This window comes from Oncorhynchus mykiss, chromosome 7, assembly GCF_057628025.1.
Source record: "Oncorhynchus mykiss isolate SJ-2025 chromosome 7, ASM5762802v1, whole genome shotgun sequence".
NCBI lineage: Eukaryota > Metazoa > Chordata > Actinopteri > Salmoniformes > Salmonidae > Oncorhynchus > Oncorhynchus mykiss.
Window position 1 is genome coordinate 23,229,698 of NC_143028.1, and position 21,097 is coordinate 23,250,794.

General features: G+C 44.1%; 2 protein-coding genes across 5 annotated transcripts in view; one reads left to right on the forward strand and one right to left on the reverse strand.

Moving 5' to 3' along the window:
• Window positions 1-11,114: 11,114 nt before the first annotated feature.
• LOC110527603 (dual specificity protein phosphatase 19) lies at window positions 11,115-19,143 on the reverse strand. The gene is made up of 4 exons (XM_021608998.3): window positions 18,927-19,143; window positions 11,860-11,906; window positions 11,620-11,772; window positions 11,115-11,407 (listed from the first exon to the last, which is right to left on the reverse strand). The coding sequence occupies exons 1-4, from the start codon at window positions 19,141-19,143 to the stop codon at window positions 11,225-11,227; spliced, it is 600 nt and encodes a 199-aa protein (XP_021464673.2). The 3' UTR covers window positions 11,115-11,224.
• The window catches only part of LOC110527602 (nck-associated protein 1), a 61,938-nt gene continuing 59,865 nt past the window's right edge, over window positions 19,025-21,097 (forward strand). Inside the window, exon 1 of one of the 4 annotated variants that reach the window (XM_021608995.3) lies at window positions 19,025-19,704. In XM_021608995.3, coding sequence (XP_021464670.1) covers window positions 19,597-19,704 — 108 coding nt within the window. In that variant the 5' untranslated portion in view covers window positions 19,025-19,596. The remainder of the gene's footprint in view (window positions 19,705-21,097) is intronic. The other 3 variants (XR_016497143.1, XM_090240545.1, XM_090240547.1) reach the window with 3 other exon arrangements.

Consider the following 21,097-nt stretch of genomic DNA (forward strand, 5'->3'; position numbering starts at 1 on the left):
TGTGCTTGGACCATGCTAGTTTGTTGATGTGGACACCAATGAACTTGAAGCTCTCAACCTGCTCCACTGCAGCCCGAGAACGGGGGCGTGTCCGGTCCTCCTTTTCCTGTACTCCACAGTCATCTCCTTTGTCTTGATCAAGTTGAGGGAGAGGTTGTTGTCCTAGCACCACACGGCCAGGTCTCTGACCCTCCCATAGGCTGTCTCGTTGTTGTCAATGATCAGGCCTACCACTGTTGCGTCATCGGCAAACTTAACGATGGTGTTGGAGTCGTGCCTGGCCGTGCAGTCATGAGTGAACAGGGAGTGCAGCAGGGGACTGAGCATACAACCTTGAGGGGCCCCTGTGATGAGGATCAGTTTGGTGGATGTGTTGTTACCTACCCCTACCATCTGGGGGGCGGCCCGTCAGGAAGTCCAGGATCCAGCTGCAGAGGGAGGTGTTTAGTCCCAGGGTCCTTAGCTTAGTGATGAGCTGTGTGGGCACTATGGTGTTGAACGCTGAGCTGTAGTCAAAGTGCAATAAGGATTTCATCATCTGTGGATCTGTTGGGGTGGTAAATTTGTGTGGGTCTAGGGTTTCTGGGATGATGGTGCTGTGACCATGTTGTGACCATGACCAGCCTTTCAAAGCACTTCATGGCTACAGATGTGACTGCTTCGAGTCATTAGTAATTTAGGTAGGTTACCTTAATGTTCTTGGGCACAGGCACTATGGTGGTCTGCTTAAAACATGTTGGTATTACAGACTGTGACAGGGAGAGGTTGAAAATGTCAGTGAAGACACGTCCTGGTAATCAGTCTGGCCCTGCGGCCTTATGAATGTTGACCTGTTTAAAGGGCTTACTCACATTGGCTGCGGTGAGCGTGATCACACAGTCTTCTGGAACAGCTGGTGCTCTCATGCATGTTTCAGTGTTATTTGCCTCGAAGCGAGCATAGAAGTAGTTTAGCTTGTCTGGTAGGCTCATGTCACTGGGCAGCTCTCGGCGGGGCTTCCCTTTGTTGTCTGTAATGGTTTGCAAGCCCTGCTACATGCAACGAGCTTCAGAGCTGGTGTAGGTCGATACGATCTTAGTCCTGTGTTGATGCTTTCCCTGTTTGATGGTTCGTCTGACGGCATAGCAGAATTTCTTCTAAGCTTCCGGGTTAGAGTCCCACTCCTTGAAAGCCGCAGCTCTAGCCTTTAGCTCAGTGCGGATGCTGCTTGTAATCCATGGCTTCTGGTTGGGTATGTACGTACAGTCACAGTGGGGACGACGTCATCGATGCACTTATTGATGAAGCCAATGACTGATGTGGTGTACTCCTCAATGCCATCGGAGGAATCACGGAACATTTTCCAGTCTGTGCTAGCAAAACAGTCCGGTAGCTTAGCATCTGCTTCATCTGACCAGTTTTTTGTTGATCTAGTCACTGGTGCTTCCTGATTTAATTTTTGCTTGTAAGCAGGAATCAGGAGGATAGAATTATGGTCAGATTTGATAAATGGAGGGAGAGGAAGAGCTTTGTATGTATCTCTGTGTGTGAAGTATTGGTGGTCCAGAGTTCTTTTTCTTCTGGTTGCACATTTAACATGCAGATAGAAATTTGGTAAAATGGATTTAAGTTTCCCTGCATTAAAGTCCCCGGCTACTTGGAGCGCCGCCTCTCGTGAGCGTTTCTTGTTTGCTTATGACAGAGTACAGATCATTCAATGCTGTCTTAGTGCTTCTGACAGTGGTGGTATGTAAACAACTACGAAAAATACAGATGAAAACTCTTTCGGTAGGTAGTGTGGTCTACAGCTTATCATGAGATGCTCTACCTCAGGCGAGCAATAGCTTGAGACTTCCTTAGATGTCGTGCACCAACTGTTATTTACAAAAAATACATAGTCCGCTGCCCCTTGTCTTACCAGACGCCACTGTTCTATCCTGCCGGTACATCGTATAACTAGCCAGCTATATATTGATATTGTCGTCATTCAGCTACAACTCTGTGAAGCATAAGATGTTACAGTTTTTAATGTCCCTTTGGAAGTTTAATCTTCTGCGTAACTCGTCGATTTTATTCTCCAAGGGTTGCATGTTTACTAGCAGAATGGAGGAAAGTGTCATGTATTGTCATGTTGTGTGTTTCTGTCCTTTCCCTTCACCCTGTCTCCCTCTGCTGGTCGTTGTTAGGTTACCTTTTCTCCCCCTCTTTCCCCCAGCTGTGCCTTGTCTCCTCCTAACTACCCATTCACCCCGTTTCCCACCTGTTCCCTTTTTCCCTCTGATTAGGTCCCTATATCTCTCTCTGTTTTTGTTCCTGTCCTTGTCGGATTCTTGTTTGTTGTGTTTCATGCCTGAGCCAGACTATCGTCATGTTTGCTGTAACCTTGTCCTGTCCTGTCGGAATCTGCCGGTCTATCTGAGCCTACCTATGTTTGGTTATTAAAGAAGCTCTGTTTAAGTTAGTTCGCTTTTGGGTCCTCATTCACTCACCGTAACAGAAGAATCCGACCAAGAATGGACCCAGCGACTTCGGATCCTCTCCACTCAGCCGTCGAGATCCAGGGAGCGATGCTAGGCAGACACGAGCAGGAATTGTCGCCTACGTCATATCTCTCCTTACTGGACGGGCTCGTGAGTGGGGCACGGCAATCTGGGAGGCAAGGGCTGAGTGTACTAACCAGTATCAGGACTTTAAGGAGGAGATGATACGGGTTTTTGATCGATCTGTTTTTGGGGAGGAGGCTTCCAGGGCCCTGTCTTCCCTATGTCAAGGCAATCGATCCATAACAGACTACTCTATTGAGTTTCGCACTCTTGCTGCCTCCAGTGGCTGGAACGAGCCGGCTTTGCTCGCTCGTCTTCTGGAGGGTCTCCGCGCAGAGGTAAAGGATGAGATTCTCTCCCGGGAGGTTACTTCCAGTGTGGATTCCTTGATTGAACTCGCTATTCGCATTGAGCGACGGGTTGATCTTCGTCACCGAGCTCGTGGAAAGGAGCTCGCGTTCTCCGTTGCCCCCCTCTCCGCATCACTACCATCTTCCTCTGCCGGCTCGGGAGCTGAGCCTATGCAGCTGGGAGGTATCCGCATCTCGACTAAGGAGAGGGAACGGAGAATCACCAACCGCCTCTGTCTCTATTGCGGTTCTGCGGGTCATTTTGTCACTTCATGTCCAGTAAAAGCCAGAGCTCATCAGTAAGCGGAGGGCTACTGGTGAGCGCTACTACTCCTGTCTCTCCTTCAAGATCCTGCACTACCTTGTCGGTCCATCTACGCTGGACCGGTTCGTCAGCTTCCTGCAGTGCCTTAATAGACTCTGGGGCGGAGGGCTGTTTTATGGACGAGACCTGGGCTCGGGAACATGACATTCCTCTCAGACAGTTAAGGGAGTCCACGGCCTTGTTCGCCCTGGATGGTAGTCCTCTCCCCAGGATTCAGCGTGAGACGCTACCTTTAACCCTCACTGTTTCTGGTAATCATAGCGAAACCATTTCTTTTTTGATTTTTCGTTCACCTTTTACACCTGTTGTTTTGGGCCATCCCTGGCTAGTTTGTCATAATCCTTCCATTAATTGGTCTAGTAATTCTATCCTCTCCTGGAACGTCTCTTGTCATGTGAAATGTTTAATGTCTGCTATCCCTCCTGTTTCCTCTGTCTCTTCTTCACAGGAGGAGCCTGGTGATTTGACAGGGGTGCCGGAGGAATATCACGATCTGCGCACGGTGTTCAGTCGGTCCAGGGCCACCTCTCTTCCTCCACACCGGTCGTATGATTGTAGTATTGATCTCCTTCCGGGAACCACTCCCCCCCGGGGTAGACTATACTCTCTGTCGGCTCCCGAACGTAAGGCTCTCGAGGATTATTTGTCTGTAGCTCTTGACGCCGGTACCATAGTCCCCTCTTCCTCTCCCGCCGGAGCGGGGTTTTTTTTTGTCAAGAAGAAGGACGGGTCTCTGCGCCCCTGCATAGATTATCGAGGGCTGAATGACATAACAGTTAAGAATCGTTATCCGCTTCCTCTTATGTCCTCAGCCTTCGAGATCCTGCAGGGAGCCAGGTTTTTCACTAAGTTGGACCTTCGTAACGCTTACCATCTCGTGCGCATCAGGGAGGGGGACGAGTGGAAGACGGCGTTTAACACTCCGTTAGGGCACTTTGAATACCGGGTTCTTCCTTTCGGCCTCGCTAACGCTCCAGCTGTCTTTCAGGCATTAGTCAATGATGTCCTGAGAGACATGCTGAACATCTTTGTTTTCGTTTACCTTGACGATATCCTGATTTTTTCACCGTCACTCCAGATTCATCTTCAGCACGTTCGACGTGTCCTCCAGCGCCTTTTAGAGAATTGTCTTTTTGTGAAGGCTGAGAAGTGCACTTTTCATGCCTCCTCCGTCACATTTCTCGGTTCTGTTATTTCCGCTGAAGGCATTAAGATGGATCCCGCTAAGGTCCAAGCTGTCATTGATTGGCCCGCCCCTAAGTCACGCGTCGAGCTGCAGCGCTTTCTCGGCTTCGCGAACTTCTATCGTCGTTTCATCCGTAATTTCGGTCAGGTGGCAGCTCCTCTCACAGCCCTTACTTCTGTCAAGACGTGCTTTAAGTGGTCCGTTTCCGCCCAGGGAGCTTTTGATCTCCTCAAGAATCGTTTTACATCCGCTCCTATCCTTGTTACACCTGACGTCTCTAGACAGTTCGTTGTCGAGGTTGACGCGTCAGAGGTGGGCGTGGGAGCCATTCTTTCTCAGCGCTCCCTCTCTGACGACAAGGTCCACCCATGCGCGTATTTTTCTCATCGCCTGTCCCCGTCGGAACGTAACTATGATGTGGGAAACCGCGAACTGCTCGCCATCCGGTTAGCCCTAGGCGAATGGCGACAGTGGTTGGAGGGGGCGACCGTTCCTTTTGTCGTTTGGACTGACCATAGGAACCTTGAGTACATCCGTTCTGCCAAACGACTTAATGCGCGTCAGGCGCGTTGGGCGCTGTTTTTCGCTCGTTTCGAGTTCGTGATTTCTTATCGTCCGGGCTCTAAGAACACCAAGCCTGATGCTTTATCTCGTCTCTTCAGTTCTTCAGTAGCCTCCACTGACCCCGAGGGGATTCTCCCTGAGGGGCGTGTTGTCGGGTTGACTGTCTGGGGAATTGAGAGGCAGGTAAAGCAAGCGCTCACTCACACTCCGTCGCCGCGCGCTTGTCCTAGGAACCTTCTTTTCGTTCCCGTTCCTACTCGTCTGGCCGTTCTTCAGTGGGCTCACTCTGCCAAGTTAGCCGGCCACCCTGGCGTTCGGGGTACGCTTGCTTCCATTCGCCAGCGTTTTTGGTGGCCCACCCGGGAGCATGACACGCGTCGTTTCGTGGCTGCTTGTTCGGTCTGCGCGCAGACTAAGTCCGGTAACTCCCCTCCTGCCGGCCGTCTCAGGCCGCTTCCCATTCCCTCTCGACCGTGGTCTCACATCGCCTTAGATTTTGTCACCGGACTGCCTTCGTCAGCGGGGAAGACTGTTATTCTTACGGTTGTCGATAGGTTCTCTAAGGCGGCTCATTTCATTCCCCTTACTAAGCTTCCTTCTGCTAAAGAGACGGCACAAATCATCATCGAGAATGTTTTCAGAATTCATGGCCTTCCGTCAGACGTCGTTTCGGACAGAGGTCCGCAATTCACGTCTCAATTTTGGAGGGAGTTTTGCCGTTTGATTGGGGCTTCCGTCAGTCTCTCTTCCGGCTTTCACCCCCAGTCTAACGGTCAAGCAGAACGGGCCAATCAGACTATTGGTCGCATCTTACGCAGTCTTTCTTTTCGCAACCCTGCGTCTTGGTCAGAACAGCTCCCCTGGGCAGAATACGCCCACAACTCGCTTCCTTCGTCTGCGACCGGGCTATCTCCTTTTCAGAGTAGCCTCGGGTACCAGCCTCCGCTGTTCTCATCTCAGTTCGCCGAGTCCAGCGTCCCCTCCGCTCAGGCTTTTGTCCAACGTTGCGAGCGCACCTGGAAGAGGGTCAGGTCTGCACTTTGCCGTTATAGGACGCAGACTGTGAGGGCTGCTAATAAGCGTAGAACTAAGAGTCCTAGATATTGTCGCGGTCAGAGAGTTTGGCTCTCCACTCAGAACCTTCCCCTTAAGACGGCTTCTCGCAAGTTGACCCCGCGGTTCATTGGTCCGTTCCGTATTTCTCGGGTCATTAATCCTGTCGCAGTTCGACTTCTTCTTCCGCGATACCTTCGTCGCGTCCACCCGGTCTTCCATGTCTCCGGTATTAAGCCCGTTCTTCGCGCCCCCGCTCGTCTTCCCCCCCCCCCCCCCATCCTTGTCGAGGGCGCACCCATCTACAGGGTCCGCAGGATTTTGGACATGCGTCCTCGGGGCCGTGGTCACCAGTACCTCGTTGATTGGGAGGGGTACGGTCCTGAGGAGAGGAGTTGGGTTCCCTCTCGGGACGTGCTGGACCGTGCGCTGATCGAGGATTTCCTCCGTTGCCGCCAGGTTTCCTCCTCGAGTGCGCCAGGAGGCGCTCGGTGAGTGGGGGGGTACTGTCATGTATTGTCATGTTGTGTGTTTCTGTCCTTTCCCTTCACCCTGTCTCCCTCTGCTGGTCGTTGTTAGGTTACCTTTTCTCCCCCTCTTTCCCCCAGCTGTGCCTTGTCTCCTCCTAACTACCCATTCACCCCGTTTCCCACCTGTTCCCTTTTTCCCTCTGATTAGGTCCCTATATCTCTCTCTGTTTTTGTTCCTGTCCTTGTCGGATTCTTGTTTGTTGTGTTTCATGCCTGAGCCAGACTATCGTCATGTTTGCTGTAACCTTGTCCTGTCCTGTCGGAATCTGCCGGTCTATCTGAGCCTACCTATGTTTGGTTATTAAAGAAGCTCTGTTTAAGTTAGTTCGCTTTTGGGTCCTCATTCACTCACCGTAACAGAAAGTGGGGGTTTATTCGATAGCCTATGAATTCTCAGAATGCTGCCTGCTCTTCGGCCCCTCTGCCTCCTCTTCACGCAGATCACGAGGATCAGGTCCTGTTCCCGAGGAAGCAGTATATCCTTCGCGTCGGGCTCGTCAGAGTGGTGAAAAGAAATAAGTATTCTGCTAGTCTGTGGTGAGTAACCGCAGTCCTAATGTCTAGAAGTTATTTCCGGTCATGATAGCGGCAACATTATGTACAAAATAAGTAAAAAAATAAGTTACAAACAATGCAAATAAACAAACAAAAAAACACAATCGGCTGGGGGCATGTAAAACGTCTGCCTTCTACTCCGGCGCCATAAAGGTAAAATTGAAGTTGTGTTTCCTCCCTCAAAGGGTACAGTTACTTTTCCTTCTTGTTTGCCATACAGTACATGCTAGATTATTTCACATGTGTACATAGGAAGCAATAACTGCCCATATCAACTAGGGAGAGCTGCAGCAATTGTCAGCCAGTGCATATTAGTCATACAATATTATAGCCTACCATTCAGATACATCGGCAAGACAGTAATTTCCTTTTCCTCTGTGAGGAAAACCATTCAAGTTCCCATGCAGTGGCATGAGATATAGAAGGTATAAGAAAGGAGAAGGATCATTGGTCTGCATCCCATTTGGCACAATCAGGAGTGTGCATGTCTGTGTCCTAATTGGCATCCGTAAGGCTCTGGTCAAAAGTAGTGAACTTTAGGGAATAGGGTGCCAATTGGGATGCAGGACATGACTATGCATGTATATGAGTGAGCATACTCTGAAGTGGATGAGTGCACCTTATACATTGAACAGGGCAGAATAACAATCCTATCAGTTTATTTGACAATCCAAACTAACCTTGATCCATTCACCTCCAAATCTGTATATATTTTAACAGGGAGATCATGGTACATTAACATCAAGATGTTTTTGAATCTGGGATTTTTTTGTATATACAAAAATTATTAAAAGTAAGCTTAGGTTTCAAAAGAAATGTTGAATACAGAGTTTGAATAGTTCTTGTGTATGCATGCATACTGTATTTGTGTGGCGGGAGAGTCTGTGCATATGTGTGCTCTCTGTCATTGTCTATTTATAGACACTTTAATAATCTGTATCGTGAATATTAGTCAATATTAGTCAATATTAGTCAAATCAGTCACTCTATGAAATGCTACCAAATAAACCACAATTCATTCATAATACTGTGAATATACACTGCTCAAAAAAATAAAGGGAACACTAAAATAACACATCCTAGAGCTGAATGAAAGAAATATTCTCATTAAATACTTTTTTCTTTACATAGCTGAATGTGCTGACAACAAAATCACACAAAAATTATCAATGGAAATCAAATTTATCAACCCATGGAGGTCTGGATTTGGAGTCACACTCAAAATAAAAGTGGCAAACCACACTACAGGCTGATCCAACTTTGATGTAATGTCCTTAAAACAAGTCAAAATGAGGCTCAGTAGTGTGAGTGGCCTCCAATATTATTTGTGTTCCAAATGTCTGACTAAAAATTAGTTAGTGCAGAATGGAGCTTTTTATGGGAGGGGGGTTCGCCCACGGAGCCATACAACCTAGAACCGCCACTACCTACAGCACCCAATGTCACAGGAAGGCCCAAAAGATCATCAAGGACATCAACCACCGGAGCCACTTCACCCCGCTTCACCCCGCTATCATCCAGAAGGTGAGGCACACAACAGATCTACCACTTCTTAGACTTGCTTTCAAAGAGTGACAGATCTATGTGAAATTGGTAGGGTTGCCCATAGTTACAGATTGCATCTTTAAAGAAAATGCCTAGTCCCATTTCAGGGAAAAAAAATAAAATCTGAGACTACTATTTAAATCCTAAATCAAAGGTAGCTTAATTTCATTAATTAAAAATCACAAGCACCATGCAATTTCTCATCCCCCCCCCCCCCCCCCCCCCCAGAAATAGCTATAATGGGATGGGCAATTATTCTTCATGCACTCATGACGTCAACTCCCACGCTTTTTTTTTTTTTACCAAAACATGACTGCGAGGGTCCAACGCAGTGGATAGACCACAGCGAGTTTCCCTGTATTTGGAAGGGAAAAAGCTGTGAAGCGAGCTGTAACGTATTGCATGTTTCTGTTTGAGTCTGTTAGGTGAAAATGTGTCTACACTGAGTGTACAAAACATCCAGAACACCTTCCTAATATTGAGTAGGCTGTTTGAAAGGTTTGAATCCTAAACATTACTGTGCATTATAACTATTTGAAATGACGTAAAATAACATGGGTGTCAATGGCAGCCTAAAGTGGTTGGTTTTCAAAACGGTACAGCTCTTTAACAGTTTAAGCTACTGAACACAAATAAACCCAACATGGAAAGTGTTGGTCCCATGTTTCATGAGCTGAAAAAAAAGAGCGCTGAAATTTTCCATAAGCACACATTTTGTGCATCAATGTGTTTACATCCCTGTTAGTGAGCATTTCTCCCCTGCCAAGATAATCCATACACCTGACAGGTGTGGTATATCAAGTGGCTGATTAAACAGCACGGTCATTACACATGTGCACCATGTGCTGGAGACAAAAGGCCACTCTAAAACGTGCAGTTTTGTCCCACAACACAATGCCACAGGCGCTTTGGAGGGAGTGTGCTGCAATTGGCATGCTGAATGCAGGAATGTCCACCAGAGCTGTTGCCAGAGAATTTAATGTTAATTTCACTATCATAAGCTGCCTCCAATGTCATTTTAGAGAATTTAGCAGTACTGTACATCCAACCGACCTCACAACCGCAGACCATGTGTATGGCGTCGTGTGGGAGAGGGCTTTGCTGATGTCAGCGTTGTGAACAGAGTGCCCATGGTGGGGTTATGGTATGGTCAGGCATAAACTATGGACAACGAACACAATTGCATTTTTATCGATGGCAATTTGAATGCACAAAAATACAGTGACAAGATCCTGAGGCCCATTTTTTTTTTTAAAGGTATCTTTGACCAACAGATGCATCTCTGTATTCCCAGTCATTAGAAATACATAGATTAGGGCCTAATGAATTACAATTGAGTGATTTCCTCAACTGTTACGCAATGACATTTAAAAAAAAATTGTTGCGTATTATACAGGGCATGTTTGAAAAAGTGACCTAGGTCTCAATATGTCTAAAAAAAAAAAGAACTCAGGGAAAACCGGCTGTAGCTGTATTGACAATTTCGATGCAAGGCAGCACTCCGATACAGTTAACTATGAAAGGTTGCTTTCTTCATAGGGGGACTCCCGCCCTATGGGACTCCCATCTCAGTATCACAACGGGCCGTGATTGGGAGTCCCATAGGGCGGTGCACAAATTTGCCCAGCGTCGTCCTGGTTTGGCCAGGGTAGGTCGTAATTGTAAGTAAAATTTGTTCTTAACTGACTTGCCTAGTTAAGTAAAGAAATACAATAAAATTCATGGCCTCGTTGAAAAAAGAAATACTCCTGTATACTGACAGTTGACAGCATATAGAATGCAACCAATATTCTATATTAGGAGAGAATACATTTTTCAACATTTGTGTTTGAATCAGGCCAGTAAACGTAAATTGTCATCATCAATGCCAAAACTTCCCATTCATTTTGATGTCAGACATAGCGGACAGTCAGTCTGACAATGTGTCTATTGTCCCTGTATAAAATCTTATGCTAGTGATGAATCCAATTTCCCCTCCGGAGATCAATAAAGTTTAGAAGAAAAGATTAGCCTTAGTGGGTCGAAATTAATTAAAGTTACGTTTAGGAATGAGAGTGAGGTTAAGGTAAGGGTTAGGAAAGGGCATTAAAGTTCACATTGGTTTAGCGTACCTCCGCCATTAATTTTCTGCTGGTCGACTATAATTCAAAATATCAGGGCAAAAACTAAAACCACAGGAAGTTTTACACTATATCGAAGGAGAATGCTTATCAATACACTAAATAATTGTTTCAATGTTGTCCATCAGAGGGGTATACTACAAAGCAGGATCAATGAGTTAGCCAGCTATCTTTGATAAACAATGCTAAACTTAAATTTTTTGGGGTTGTTGAGTCAACTAGATCATTCCTATTTCAAGCTTATCTTTCTAAAAAATGTAAAGTTATGAAAGAATATTTAGGTAAGTTAGCTGGTTAACTTGATCCTGCTTTGTAGTATACCCCTCTGTTCCATTGGCTTCATAACAAACATATTTGCCTATGGTTTGTAATGATTTTAATTTTATTATTAGTGTCTTGCATGTTCAGGATGTTCGGCCTACATAAGACACTGCATTTATATTTCTTGTTTTGCATTTACATTGTGTTAGTTGTCTATGGCTTGTAATTCTTCAGTTGTTCATGAAATCCTGGATTGGGACGGATAGAGGGTCTTGCTTCCTTCACAACGGCAAATGCTTCATCAAACCCCAAACCTTCTCTGTACATGAGGTACCCAATTAATACTGAGGCAGCACGGGAGACTCCAGCATTGCAATGAACCAGGACAACCCCACTCTGGAGAAAATGGAAAGAAATCTAAATTAACGACTTGAGAAATGTGGCAATAAGGTGTTACACAGTTATCAGTTATTCATAGCAAATACCCTACCCAGTCCTTATTTCCTTGTTTTTATTGTTACGGCAAATCCCAATTATTGTCTTACATGGTCAGTTAACACAAAGATTCATTAATTTATACATCCACATAATAACCATTCTTATTTTACCTCAGTTTTGGCTTGATCTATGAACTGTGAACATTCTTGGATATATGAGGTGATGTCTGTTTCCGGAATATCCAGAATGGTCACTGTTTTATAACTGAATAGATCTGGGAAGTTATTTTTAACACCATAGGCAACATTCAATATATGTGAAACCTGGAAGGAAGAAGTGTTGCGTTAGGGAAATGTATATATTTTTTTATTGTTTAATTGAAATGTACACCACAATAGGCACGTTTTTACCTTAAATTTCTTCAAAGTTTCTATATCTTGGGCTGCGTCTTGGGATGCTGCAACAAACAAAAAAAGTATCATGCCTACACAATGTTGTAACAAGGCAGGCTACTATGTGTCAACTAGACAGTACATAAAATAACAATTTAGATTAACTTTCAATGGTTCAGTGAATCACGCTTGTGTGATGAGTAACCTTGACTGAGACTTGAAGAATTGTGTCATCGACCTGAGCTTATGCCTAAGCTTTAGCTCAGTGGGCAAATACAACCTGTATTGACTGTATAGTTCCCTTAAGGATAAGCACCGCTTTCTCTGTGAGAGCTTCCCATGTCTGGAATACACTGCCATCAGACACGCATAACTGCACCAACTATCACACTTTCACAAAATGTATGAATACATGGCTAAAGGTCAATCAGATTTGTGATCATAATTCCTAGCTGTGTATTGCCGCTTTCCATGTTGTCTGTAGCTTGTGAGGTGTGGAAACACTTTGTTGCTTTTTTGAATTTTGTCTTGCTGCTTTTTGTTCTATGTTGCTCTGTATGCTATGTCTTGCTTGTCCTATGTTGCTACTGCTCAATGATTGTCTATATTGTAATTGTTTTTAATAACCTGCCCAGGGACTGCGGTTGAAAATTAGCCGGCTGGCTAAAACCGACACTTTTACTGAAACGTTGATTAATGTGCACTGTCCCTGTAAAAATAAAAAACTCAAACCTACAGTCGTGAGGCACACAGGAGACCTGGGTTTGAACCCAGTCACATTCACAGCAGTTCTAAAAGTTGTTCCAAGTCCCCCTTAAAACACTTCCAGATATTCTGAGGACCCCCTACATCGGAGATCCCATTTTTAAGAGTAAGCAGTCTGCTCAATATTAATTTATTGTCAACACTCAATCTGAAATTGAAAACATTGTAATATTTGAAAGTATTTAAAAACACTTATCTTCCATAATGTGAAATATTTTGGACTTAAATGCAGTTATTTTCTATTTGCTAGGTCTCTTTGCTTTTCCTAGGACCCCTGGTTGAGAACCACTAATATACACGAGGGTGTAGAATAAACACAAACACACGGCAGTTTTCCATTGACCCAGGTTTTTGTGCATATTTTCTAAAGGGCTGTCTGTCAAAATGTATGCCCCCATCGCTGTGAATGTCTAGAGCTCTGACTTGGCTTCCGGAACTTTTTATTTCCTCTCATATTAATCTTGTCCATCTAAGACAAACAGAAAGTGTTTGTTTAAAATGTATTATTTTATATTAATGGATATAAATCAATCTCTGAAAGTGCTACTGCAGTGGTTCCCAAACTTTTTATAGTCCCGTACCCCTTCAAACATTCAACCTCCAGCTGCATACAGGGTGAGTGCACAAGGACATTTCTAAGGGACCCCAAACTTTTGAATGGTAGTGCATATCAGATCCCTACACAGGCTCAAGGGAAACCTGGGAGGGCGGGTCTTCCGGCGCCAGTATCCCTTGCAACTCCTCAAATGTAAAATCCTTGAGTCCCAAAAACTTTTCTGACCGCATTCACAATAATGTCCAGTTTCTTAGATTTCTTTGAGACTTGTGCCGTACAGTTTATAACTTTGGCAATGAACTCCACAAAATCCACTTTAAACACACAATGTATCTTTTGACTGACAGCAAACATTTACTCCACTACCATATGTTCAATGGCATCAATTGTTTTCTCAATTATTTTAAAATCGCCTCCGCATAGGAGATTCGATTGACCGCTCAAACCTTTTCCACCTCAATCTCCTTTACCCTTACAGGGCACTTCAGGAAATCGGGATCATGTTCCCCACCACAAGTGCAACAACATTGTCCTTCTACACACCGTTCTTCAATATACTCTGTCCGTCTGCACACCCTTGGAACATGGCCAAATATTTTACAAATCCTTCCAATTGCAATGGTTTGAGGACGAAAGCTCTTACAGTATATTTTACATAACCAAGCTTCATATGCGTGGGTTTTTTGCTCTTTATCAAAAAACAGGACCGACAGATTTAATTTTTCCCCATTCCCCCAGCGTGTCAGACGCCGGGCATCAACCACACAGGAATTGTCTTCATTAAAATAACATCAAATTGATCAGAAATACAGCGTAGACATTCTTAATGTTGTAAAGGACTATTGAAGCTGGAAACGGCTGATTTTTAATGTAATATCTACATAGGTGTGCAGAGGCCCATTATCAGCAACCATGTGTTCCAATGGCACGTTGTGTTAGCTAATCCAAGTTTATAATTTTAAAAGAAAACCCTTTTGCAATTATGTTAACACAGCTTAAAACTGTTGTTCTGATTAAGGAAGCAATAAAACTGGTCTTTAGACTAGTTGAGTATCTGGAGCATCAGCATTTGTGGGTTGGATTACAGGCTCAAAACGTCCAGAAAAAAACTCATCAATTTTGAAACTCATCAATTTTGCAGGTACAATTTAATGAAGCTGCTAGTTGAGGACTTGTGAGGCGTCTGTTTTTAAAACTAGACACTCTGACGTACTTGTCCTGTTGCTCAGTTGTGCACCGGGGCCACCCACTCCTCAATCTATTCTGGTTAGAGCCCGTTTGCGCTGTTCTGTGAAGGAAACAGATCTTCAGTTTCTTGGCAATTTCACGCATGGAATAGCCTTCAATTTTCAGAACAAGAATAGACTGATGAGTTTCAGAAAAAAGTTGTTTCTGACCGCAAACTTTTGAACGGTAGTTTGTATATTTGTCTATATACAGTTGAAGTCGGAAGTTTACATAGACTTGGGTTGGAGTCATTAAAACTTGTTTTTCAACCACTCCACACATTTCTTGCGTTCTTTCTCCAAGAGATGAGTCGAAGGCTTGCAAGCCAAAGAACACCATCCCAACCATGAAGCACCGGTGTGGCAGCATCATGTTGTGGGGGTGCTTTGCTGCAGGAGGGACTGGTGCACGTCACAAAATAGATGGCGACATGAGGAAGTAAATTATGCGGTTATATCGAAGCAACATCTCAAGACATCAGTCAGGAAGTTAAAGCTTGGTCGCAAATGGGTCTTCCAAATGGACAATGACCCCAAGCATAATTCCAAAGTTGTGGCAAAATGGCTTAAAGACAACAAAGTCAAGGTATTGGAGTGGCCATCACAAAGCTCTGACCTCAATCCTATACAAATTTGTGGGCAGAACTGAAAAAGCATGTGCGAGCAAGGAGGCCTACAAACCTGACTCAGTTACACCAGCTCTGTCAGGAGGAATGGGCCAAAATTCACGCAACTTATTGTGGGAAGCTTGTGGAAGAGTACCCTAAACATTTGACCCAAGTTAAAAAATTCAAAGGCAATACTACCAAATACTAATTGAGTGTATGTAAACTTCTGACCCACTGGGAATGTGATGACAGAAACAAAAGCTTTAGTAAATCATTCTCTCTACTATTATTCTGACATTTCACATTCTTAAAATAAAGTGGTGATCCTAACTGACCTAAGACAGGGCATTTTTACTAGGATTAAATGTCAAGAATTGTGAAAAACTGAGTTTAAATCTATTTGGCTAAGGTATGTAAACTTCCGACTTCAACTGTAGTATCCTAGCAAAACTGGTGCATGATTATGCGATTAAGACAGTTTGCCTGGCTCAGTAAATTGGATTATTGCCTACACTTCGCAGACAGGAGAGTAAATAGAATATAAGCATCACATGACAGACACTGGGCTCCGATACAGCCCTGTCGCTATGGTTCAGAAAGACAAAGACTGGCTGGGCCAACAACTCACTTTGCCTCATTCACACTATAGCCCTACAGCCAAACCAAGCCAAGCTGAACTGTAGGCCTGTATTGGGCCTGCCTGGTTACAAATCCACCATAGTTGCTAGAACTGTGATGGAAACGACAGTATGAAAAGAAAATAGAGCCAACATAGTACAGACACATCCATTTGGATATCCGGATAAACGTTAGTATTTGATTACTTGAGTGACTGTCAAATTACTATTTGATATGTTACTTTGGTTTTGATTTTACAGATAAAATCCATAGCATTTCCTGCCATTCAATAGAGAGCAATAGTAATGGCATATTTTTGTAGGCACTACTCCACCATGGCTCTTTGGCCAAAGCTTATGGGGAAATTAATGTTTTTTTAATGGGGAAATTAATGTTTTTTTAATGGGGAAATGCCTAAAATAAGGTCTGTAGTTTAACACAGGTTTAGGAGATCGTATACGTTTTGTGCTATGAGATACAGTATGTAACCACTCTCAAATTCATAGACATAGCTTTGACAATTCATGATATCAAAATTATAGTTTTAACCATGTTGAGGCTATAGGCCTACAGTGTTTCTTTACAATTACATTGTTTACAAATAGTGGAGTAAAAAACAAGCTAATATTTTGGGTTCTGATAGGGATAGGGTTTAAATGTATTTGGCTAAGGAGTATGTAAACTTCAGACTTCAACTGTGTATGTATATATATATGTGTATGTGTGTGTGTGTGTGTGTGTGTGTGTGTGTGTGTGTGTGTATATATATATATATACACCCTAGACCCACTCCAATTTGCTTACCGCCCAAATAGGTCCACAGACGATGCAATCTCAACCACACTGCACACTGCCCTAACCCATCTGGACAAGAGGAATACCTATGTGAGAATGCTGTTCATCGACTACAGCTCGGCATTCAACACCATAGTACCCTCCAAGCTCGTCATCAAGCTCGAGACCCTGGGTCTCGACCCCGCCCTGTGCAACTGGGTACTGGACTTCCTGACGGGCCGCCCCCAGGTGGTGAGGGTAGGCAACAACATCTCCTCCCCGCTGATCCTCAACACTGGGGCCCCACAAGGTTGCGTTCTGAGCCCTCTCCTGTACTCCCTGTTCACCCACGACTGCGTGGCCACGCACGCCTCCAACTCAATCATCAAGTTTGCGGACGACACAACAGTGGTAGGCTTGATTACCAACAACGATGAGACGGCCTACAGGGAGGAGGTGAGGGCCCTCGGAGTGTGGTGTCAGGAAAACAACCTCACACTCAACGTCAACAAAACTAAGGAGATGATTGTGGACTTCAGGAAACAGCAGAGGGAACACCCCCCTATCCACATCGATGGAACAGTAGTGGATAGGGTAGCAAGTTTTAAGTTCCTCGGCATACACATCACAGACAAACTGAATTGGTCCACTCACACAGATAGCATCGTGAAAAAGGCGCAGCAGCGCCTCTTCAACCTCAGGAGGCTGAAGAAATTCGGCTTGTCACCAAAAGCACTCACAAACTTCTACAGATGCACAATCGAGAGCATCCTGGCGGGCTGTATCACCGCCTGGTATGGCAACTGCACCGCCCTCAACCGTAAGGCTCTCCAGAGGGTAGTGAGGTCTGCACAACGCATCACCGGGGGCAAACTACCTGCCCTCCAGGACACCTACACCACCCGATGTCACAGGAAGGCCATAAAGATCATCAAGGACATCAACCACCCGAGCCACTGCCTGTTCACCCCGCTATCATCCAGAAGGCGAGGTCAGTACAGGTGCATCAAAGCTGGGACCGAGAGACTGAAAAACAGCTTCTATCTCAAGGCCATCAGACTGTTAAACAGCCACCACTAACACTGAGTGGCTGCTGCCAACACACTGACACTGACTCAACTCCAGCCACTTTAATAATGGGAATTGATGGGAAATGATGTAAATATATCACTAGCCACTTTAAACAATGCTACCTTATATAAATGTTACTTACCCTACATTATTCATCTCATATGCATACGTATATACTGTACTCTATATCATCGACGGTATCCTTATGTAATACATGTATCACTAGCCACTTTATACTATACTATGCCACTTTGTTTACATACTCATCTCATTTGTACATACTGTACCCGATACCATCTACTGTATCTTGCCTATGCTGCTCTGTACCATCACTCATTCATATATCCTCATGTACATATTCTTTATCCCCTTACACTGTGTACAAGACAGTAGTTTTGGAATTGTTAGTTAGATTACTTGTTATTACTGCATTGTCAGAACTAGAAGCACAAGCATTTCGCTACACTCGCATTAACATCTGCTAACCATGTGTATGTGACAAATAAAATTTGATTTGATTTGATATATATATATATATATATATATATATATTTTTTTTTCTACAGAAGTGGTTTGATTTAGTTACATTTAAAAAAAGAAAATCAAAAATCGTTTGCAGGATGCATAAACAAATGTGCGATCGCCAATATATCAAAGACGAATACATATAGCTCAGTCAGGATTTGATGGACAGTCGGAAGAGCAAATTAAATGGTAGGAGGGCCATCACAACTTCAACCGGTTTCCAATTTCACTTCCTACATCACACAGGTTCAGAAAATATACCCTGTCTGTGGGAACTTGCTCAATGCAAGCCATTTCGATCTATTGTGTACACAGATCAATTTATAAGCGGAAATGTCGGTTGGAACCGGTACCAGTACCACGCAGGTCCCCTAAACAGAGGACTTTACATTTAATAGGATTATTCTAAATGACAACTGCTTTTAAAAGCACATTTTTCAACTATAAAATTGTTTCTTTACACCCACAAGACACTTTCAAGACTTGCTTTTCTGGTTGGCTGGCAAGTTTCACCATCCAATTATTTAAGATCTAAAGTAGTGCAAATTTCACCATGGCACGGACCATGGCGATACATTGGCACATGATGATTATTTGAATATGGCACTGTTATTCAACACTTGGTGGGTTGCACCAACGTGGATTAACTCTTAAACTGGGTTAAAAATCAGCAATTAATCTTGTTGCACCAAATTGTAAACCTAGAATAATTTAAATCCTTCCTCTAATCTAAATTTAGCTTCCCTTTAAACATGGTCTAAATTAATATGTTGGTGCGACCCCCTTTTGTGGATGACCACATTACGTTGTCTGCACGAGACAGTTAAAATGAAACGCTCGATAGAATTGTCGCATCCATTTTATATGCAAACTTTATAAATGTCGACAACAACAAAATTTCACTGGACAATTTAATGGAAACAACTAATGATGATGCCTTACAGAGCAGTAGAAATGGCTTGATAATGCCAACATGAAGATCCAAACTGGTATCTTGAACAAATCCACAGCATGACATCCCTGGGTCCTCAATTTCGTGCACGTTGGAGTCGTCCATTGTTTCTATGTGCCGTCGCCCGAGCACAGTTGTCACAACAGTGCTTTGCTTTTTCAGTTTTGTTTTCGAAAATCCTTTAATTTCCTGTGCAAGTGAATGCATTGCATCTGTCAAATGGGTCTTTGTAAGCACAAATACTGAGAGCCGCTAATCTAGCTAGCAGCACATAATATAAAAAACGTTTTCGCAACAGTGTATTGTAATCCAATGAAGTGCTCGCGTTTTATTGCAAACTAACGTATTTCCGAACGCTAGCTATCGGGCTACCCCCTGTCACAATGATACAAATGGGAAATATGAACGGAATTGTGTCACGTGAACAGAGTCGTGTTGCAGGGAGCAGCCTCGTTCTGAGCGGGGGCAACACCTAGGTAGCGAGAAAGGAAAAACAGGGAGACCGTGGGGTGGGTTTGTTAGCCTTGATGTTTTCCTTAAATGGACGAATTGTAACACTATAACACGATTTTTATTACAGCAAGTATTTATTCTATACCAACACTGTACTGCGAAGATACAGGACACATTTTGGTTTGAGGAACACCTTGAACAAGTAAAATGTCACGGGGGGCATTGCAGCCGAGCCAGCAAAAGCTGGCAGAGAAATTTACCATCCTTAACGACAGGGGAATCGGGATGCTCACCCGGATCTATAACATCAAAAAGGTAACTAAGATATGTCTGTGTTACATTCTTCTTAAGTTCACAAATGTGTATATATATATATGCATCCATTCTTAGGTAATTAAATAGAAACCTGTGTTTGGTTCTATTAATATAACGTTACATGACTGGTGCAAAGCATCGGGAATGGTCAGGAATCAGTGTGAAGGCCTTAATGCTAGCTAGCCTGCTTGTAATGGTAGACAGACTGCTAGCTAATCGCCCTCCTCTTGTAGTAGTTAGCTAGTTAGGCAGAAAGCTCGGGTGGGTGCATAGCCAGAAACGGCATAATGTACGGTCTACTATCATTATAGATAATAGGTCTGATTTCAATAATCCACACAACATTAGCTTGCTAACTATGGTCAGCCCCCAAACCCTTCAATTGATAGTTTGTTGTTGAGTGTGATGATAAGTGAACGTGTTGATGACAGCAATTTAGGTAGCATGCTAGTAGTGATGATGAAGATGGGGGGGGGGGGTGTATTTCAGTCGATATCGTTTTGACTATCGCAATATGTTTAGAGCACTTATTTCCATGATTGATCAAAACAAGTTTCTCATGGCTCGCTCTTGTCCATCTGCAACAGAGACATGGTGAGCAATATATTTAGAACATCGAATCACATTGAAATCACAGTATCAAATCACAATACTGGGTGTGCAGCAAAGTAAAATACTGCAATGATAGACTACGGTATAAAACCCTCCATTTGGAGCGCTACTGGGTGTGCATGATTTTGATCTAATCTTTATCAAGGTCTTGTTGAGCAGCTGACTTTTTGTGTGTGTTGTGCTAGCGCAGGGCTTGAGCAAAAGCCTGTACACCCAGTGGCTCTCCTGGATTGCTGGCCAGCATGCAACATTACAATTACAACCACATACTCTTTATTAATTCCCTCATTCAATGATTCAGGTACCAAATGGCTAAGGTGGGCAACGTCTAAGCAAAGTAGCTAACGATTTGTTGTGTGCATTTTAAAGAGGACCCTCCCAGTAAAAAATGGTTTTCCCCCTTTCGAAATGTCCAAGAGAATCCGACATCCTCGCCTGACAAGGTCCTCTTGCTCCTACGTCTGACACTGCGAGACTATATCACTCCCATTGATTCCTATTGGTGGCTAAAGTTAGCTGAACCTTATAGTAGCTGTTTAGAGAGCACGGCAGGTAACCCCCCCTTCTCGTTCTTCATTGCTGCGACTTGCTTGCTCGTTGAGATTTCTGCTATTCACTCCGTTGTCAGTTTAGTCTACATTTCTCAAATCTTAGTAGCAGAAAGCATTTTTGTCTGCAGTTTTTGGTTTGCCTATTTGTTTCAATATGGCGCACTGGGTGAACCCCCCCATTCAGCGCCTGCACCTGGGGGCACCACATGCCGCCCCTGGCAAGATGCTGC

Coding starts and splice junctions, on each gene's coding strand:
- LOC110527603 (XM_021608998.3), bottom strand. CDS start 19,143: ATGCATTCACTTGCACAGGAAATTAAAGGATTTTCGAAAACAAAACTG. Junction 11,907..18,926: donor CAAGCCATTTCTACTGCTCT/GTAAGGCATCAT, acceptor TGTTTGTTGCAG/CATCCCAAGACGCAGCCCAA. Junction 11,408..11,619: donor TAGATCAAGCCAAAACTGAG/GTAAAATAAGAA, acceptor CATTTTCTCCAG/AGTGGGGTTGTCCTGGTTCA.